General features: G+C 41.2%; 1 protein-coding gene across 2 annotated transcripts; it reads left to right on the top strand.

Moving 5' to 3' along the window:
• Positions 1-2,320: 2,320 nt before the first annotated feature.
• On the top strand, positions 2,321-5,794 carry LOC147424462 (protein LURP-one-related 15-like). Of its 2 annotated transcripts, none has more exons than XM_086500533.1 (3): positions 2,321-2,889; positions 3,527-3,745; positions 4,439-5,446. In XM_086500533.1, the coding sequence occupies exons 1-3, from the start codon at positions 2,557-2,559 to the stop codon at positions 4,517-4,519; spliced, it is 633 nt and encodes a 210-aa protein (XP_086356659.1). In that variant the 5' UTR covers positions 2,321-2,556; the 3' UTR covers positions 4,520-5,446. The 2 variants fall into 2 exon arrangements, with proteins under 2 accessions (XP_086356659.1, XP_086356658.1); XM_086500532.1 differs by lacking the exon at positions 4,439-5,446 and adding an exon at positions 5,462-5,794 and having other exon boundaries at positions 2,326-2,889.
• Positions 5,795-6,015: the final 221 nt, after the last annotated feature.

The following is a 6,015-nucleotide window of genomic DNA, read 5'->3' on the forward strand; positions in this document are numbered from 1 at the left end:
CTAGCATACATAATAGCATAGTAATGAAGATGGAGAAGATGGCAAGCTTAAGCATTGAAGCATGGCTCTTGGTTGAATTTGCATTCCATAGCCAAGCGTGTTGGTGTAGGCTCTCAACTTCTCTACTAGCTTGGAGAAGGAGATGGAGCTCTTGCACTTTGCACGTCACACCATGAGAGTGTGTGTGAGTGTGTGTGGGAGAGTATACCCCCCAAGCAGCCCCCCTTCTTGCTTTGGTTGACCCCCCCTTGCCCATGCTTGAACCTCATTGGACCCCTCCAGGCCATGCAGAATGCATATCAAGCAGCAAGGGTAGCCTTGGGACAAGTGTCACCCTTTCCCCTTTGAGAGAGAGGACTTGATAAATGAGAAAACAATTAGTTAAACTAACTAATTTATTATTGGACCCCTTGGGAGGCTAGCCAATAGGATTTCGATACACCATGAGGGCAACATGGATAGGGGCTTGACTTGTGTCCTTGCTGCCCCTTGAGGCTTGGGCTTACCTTGTGTGTGTGTGTGTGTGTGTGTGTGTGTGTGTGTGTGTGTGTGTGTGTGTGTGTGTGTGTGTGTTCTCTCTCATCCCCCTCGCTTTAGGGCTTGCCCCCTCTCTCGTAGGGTTGTTGTTGACTTTTGAAACACAAGCACCTTAATCAGCAAGCATGACAAAGCACGTCAAGTGTTCCCACAAGCACCTCAAGCTCCCTAGTCGGCAAGCACGACAAGCACCTCAAGCATCTTAGTCAGCAAGCATGACAAGCACCTCGAGAACCTTAATTAGCAAGCACGACAAGCACCTTAATCATCAAGCACGACAAGCATCTCAAGCTTGGGTAGGGTTCCCACCTCAAGCTCGGCCCTACTTTACCTAAGGTCAAAGGACTTTTAACACTAACTTTGGAGGTCTTCAATGAAGCTAACCCGAAGGTATTTAAGCTCCATTGGCTAGCCTTGCTCTTTGACAGATCATCTCTCATTTGGATCCCTTTACTACTAGCTTCGTGTTGAGATAGACCCATAAGCACATGTCTATATTCTAACCATTGTTTTCGTTTATTCTCCCACATTAAATTATTAGTTTAATATGAGAAAATGATTTGAGTTGGTTAGATATTAGATTTTATGACACAAATCACAAGGGGAAAAAACTCATAGTTAGGGAAAAAAGTGCCCCAATGGTCCTTGGTGCGTTCACACACATCAATCATTTGATAGAATTACTAAATAAGTCAAATTGTCTATTTTATTAAAAAAACCACTAGTAGGTCCTAGTGATTAGTAGTACTAGTACGGCCTCTCTCTCTCCCCCTCTCTCCCTCTTTATCGCGTGCAAAGGGGCTTGCTTTTGTTTTGGACTTTAGCCTTCAGGTCACAGATTGCGACATGTGTAAAGGGCTCCCCCTTCCGCCATATTATGTTAGTAGATTATGTGTCTACTGAAACCTAACTGTATTTCTTTCATGGCTCAAGAATGAGAGATACACTTTGTTTGTACTGTCGAATAGATGTTGTGCATCAAGAAGGTGAAATTGAAAATTATAGAGTTATAAAATAAGGAGAAATGCTTTTGAATAAGGGACAGTTGGATGGTTGATCCTCGAGGACTAATGCTTATAGAACTAAATAAAGTCAAAATTCACTTGTGATGCTACCACCGAATGGTCAATGTGAAGGAAGAATATTTCATACTACAAACGTTAGCTATGTAGTGCCTATTAGCTCTCCTTAAGCATTTAGACCATTGATCTTGATGGGAAGTACTTATACTTCTAGTCTTTCTTTGAAAAACTTCATACGGGGCATGTTCTTCATCATGATAAAGCTTGCAACAAATATGTTGTACCAGAGGAATGACAGTTTGCAAATAACTCAACTCTAGGAGGAGAACGACCTTAAAAAGTTGGCTCTTCTCTTAAAATGGAAACCAGTGGATGATGCTATTGTTGGGATGGGTAAAAAGACAACAACAATACATACCAATTCTCCACTCAACTTTGGCTCTTGAACCTAAAGAGCAGCAAAAACCAAGGACGTCTCATGTTCCTCAAGGTCCAAAGTGTGTTAATTTAGGGATAGTTCTCTTATGAATGCTAATCTTCTCCATTCTTTGTGTGTGTGTGTGTGTGTGTGTGTGTGTGTGTGTGTGTGTGTGTGTGTGTGTGTGAAGTTTTATAGAAATGGACTTGTTGATTCGATTCTAAGTCCTTTGTTAGAAGCACAAGTATAGCATCATTGCTTTTTGAAGGCGTGCAAAAAGATCGAAGTAAGTGGGGAGGGCTTGAGCCTTGAGGAGAGAACACGATTTTCCCTTGGATGATGAGGCAGGGTAACATCACCATGAATTGACAGAGTCGTCACCGGCTTTGGAGAAAACTAATGGCCTAGTCCTAGTGGCCCCCAAAAGGAGCTTTATCACTCTGTGGGAAGCCGGCCAAATGGTTTCTTTTTGGAGGTGGGCGGTCGTTTTTGTTTGAATGTGGGAAGACCAGTGAATAATGTGTGTGAGAGACGCGAGAGCAGCGAGGAGGAGAAGAGTGCAGAGGCAACTATCTACTGATGCATGGCGATGGCGATGGCGGTGATGAGCATGCACAAAAGCAGTGGCAGGAGGAAGAGGAGGAGGAGCAGGAAATCCAGGAGGTGGCGTCCCCCCACTACCTCATCAAGCTGCCTCCCATTTTGGGCGCTCAATTCGCCCTCCCCTTCCCTCTCCACTTGGTTGTGCTGAAGAAGAAAGGCGCCTCCCCCGTCTACAACGTGGGCGATTTCTGCTTCCTTGATCCCCATGGCAAGGTTCTCTTCCTTGCTTCCGCCCGTAATGAGCATACCCGCAACAAGCGTGTCCTGCTCAACTCTGCCGGCATCCCCATCCTCTCTGCCCACAGAAAGGTTACACCCTTTCCCTCTCTTTCTATGTGAGTGCTTAAATTCGAAGCATGTTCCCACTCTGCAACCATTTTACCTGCTTTTGCAGCTTTCTGCATTGTGTAGAATCTGGCTCATGCTTTAAAATAGAAAAAGCTAAGAGGGTATATGTAGAGGTTGCAGAGCAGACGATACCTGACTTATTTTCAGAGAATAGGGCATTAAAAGCTGTTCAGCCGGTCGCAGTCCATATTAAAACATTGAGGATGAGGAAGCGCATCGTGCTTTAAGCAGACATTTCTAGGAAATGTCCCCTAGTTTCTTTCTCGCTGCAAGGCAGATTCTAATGTGTTTTGGTATGGCAATTTGTTTAATTTTTCTACCTGGTGCCCTCTTGGTTTTGTTGCATTTTACTGAGAAGCGGGCATTGCATAAAAAGGAGCCGGCTCAGAAATGTCAACTCCGTCATGCTTAAATTTCTACACCTTGTAGCACCCATTCCGAGTAGTCATGCATTAAGATTCAAATGCTTGAAATTCTGATAAGGCTCTGTCAAATGATTCTTTTATTTAACGTTTCTAAGCAATCGTTGTTTGGTTATCACTTTGCTCTTTCTTACCAAATGCTGTGTTATATGCTAATGAAACTTTTTTACTGTCAGATGCTAAGCTTCTACAACCGCTGGGATGCCTTCCGGGGCGAAGCCGTAAAAGACGATGATTCTCTTTTCAGTGTCAAGAAATCAGCATACTTCCAGATCAAGACATCTCTGCATGTTTTTGTAGCATCTCAGAAGGAGAGTAAACCTAGCTTCAAAGTTAAAGGCAACTATCATGAACGAGATTGCATGGTGTTGCATGGCACCCAATCGATTGCTGAGGTGAATACCGATTTCTCTTTCGTAATATCATTTTCATGGAATACTCTTTACTTTGGTTGTGCTTAGACAAATTGTCGTGATATAGTAAGACTTGGGATTTTAACTATAAGGGTTACCGTATGGTATCATTTGAGTGTACAATACGGGGGGTTTGATAAGGCAAAAAAGATAGTTTGTACAAAGGAGGGTCCCGTATATAGGGATCAAAAAGGCTATTTTAGTGCACATAGGTGATGTCTCCCTATGGGAGTAAGCATAGCATGCATATTCTGCATATCAAATTTCTACGTTTTCTGCAATCTCTACTCTCGTTTTTTCTAAAATTGCAAAGAGAACTTTGTTCTTGTTCTCTATGATCCTTACAAACAATACTATAAAACACACGTTTTTTCTGTTATTATACGCTTTTCTTCTTCAAAAGATATGCGGCTTCTTAAATGAAGATTTTTAAAAACTGTTGTTGCAAGCATTATGAGAGACATTATCCTTGTATAAGCCTCTGAAATGTTGCATGAAGTAGCACTATAGCATATTCAAGATTTATTGAGAAAGCCAATGGATTCGACATGAGGTTACCACATAGTTACACCTAATGCTGATAATGTATCACATGTGTCTATTTTGCATCTTCAACCTAAAGTTCAATTGGCTCAATAAGAAAAGTTCAATATTTAACATCCCTGTTAAAAACAGGGAATACGGAACCATCGGTATCCTATTCAAGACATAGGTATGCTAGGTATCGCTATGCAAGGAAGTGAGGGTCTTCCATAAGATTTCCTAGAAGGAAAATTTAGGTTGTAGGTTCTCCAAGCAGCTTATGAGACAATATTGTCGTTTTATGTATCAAAATTTCCAAAGCTCTAGGACTTGTACCACATTTAAGCTTGGAATATATGCTTCTCCAACTTGGAAATATGGCTGTCTGGTATTTTTTTTAAAAATTGAGCATTCTTGCTTTGTCCCATGAAGCAACACTCGCAATATGACACTCCGTGTGAGAAAGCACACCTATGGAAAAGGATGGGTGAGGAGAGGCTTTTCCCAAAGCTTAGTATGAGATATTGTGGGCCCTTCGAGATTCAAGAAAAGATAAATGATGTATCCTTAATATTAAAATTGTGAGATACCTGGAGGATTCACAATGCTTTTCATGCAAGTTTGAGTGCCAAAGGACAGGGAGCCCAATTCAAGCTACTGGCTTGTGGCATGGCCATTGATATGACCACACAATGGCACAATGTGGTGTCGTGAATTCTAAATGTTATGCCCCTTTGCATAACCACTGTGTCACAAACTTCTAGTTCGTTCAGCACTTCACAGGGATTGATGTGTGTCAGTTGCGATAGAGACATTGTCGCATTGATCGACTTTCAAGTTTGTTTGTGTTAAATCTAGGTAACGTTAATGTGTATACATGACTAAGTAATCAACTATGGATGCTATTATCTATCATAAGTGCATGGTTTGTATAGCTATAAAGTGGAGCATTAAAGGAGATTTTTATGCATGAACATGCAATTATTGCTTAAAACTATTTTGCATCAAAAGCAAGCAACAAGCATTCACACGATTTTATTTTTGACTTGTAAATTGTGTGTACATTGCCACGTTTTCATGAGGTCTCAACCTACAAGCATGCTTTTTTATCGCTTACAATAGGGTTTTGTCACAACAATTGATGGCCATGATTTTGGGCTTTGATGGTTGTCTTAGGTTAAAAGGAAAGCAATGGATGGAAATTTGGGGTCAGAGAAAGACACATTTGTGATTATGGTACAACCAGGTGTAGATCATGCTTTTATAGCAGCATTGATTATTATCATGGATGAAATTCATAGAGACCAAGACCATAGCGCGCACAACCAGCTATAACACACCATCAATCTTTATCGTGGATGACACTAAAGAGAGAACACAAACCATTTTTTGAACAAGCTTCAAGCTTTTTCCATGTACATCTTTGTAATTGAGATTGGACACACCCAAATGATTATCATTGGAATGTATGGCTAACAAATCTAATGATCAGCAGGGTTTACTTTGTGATCTCTCTCTCTCTCTCTCTCTGACACACATGTTCGTGCATGTGCATCACACACATACACATGTAGCCATTGTATTTATATGCATTGTAAGCTTAGTGATTTAAGTGTACACCAAAAGACTTTTCCTTATGTCTCATTTCTAAATGTAGGAGCACTCAAATTATATGCTGCAATGTTGTTAAGCATGTATAAGTTTGGAAACGACTCCGGTGAGTTTTCAAA

Source organism: Adiantum capillus-veneris, chromosome 25 (assembly GCF_014529385.1).
Source record: "Adiantum capillus-veneris isolate H3 chromosome 25, ASM1452938v2, whole genome shotgun sequence".
Lineage (NCBI taxonomy): Eukaryota > Viridiplantae > Streptophyta > Polypodiopsida > Polypodiales > Pteridaceae > Adiantum > Adiantum capillus-veneris.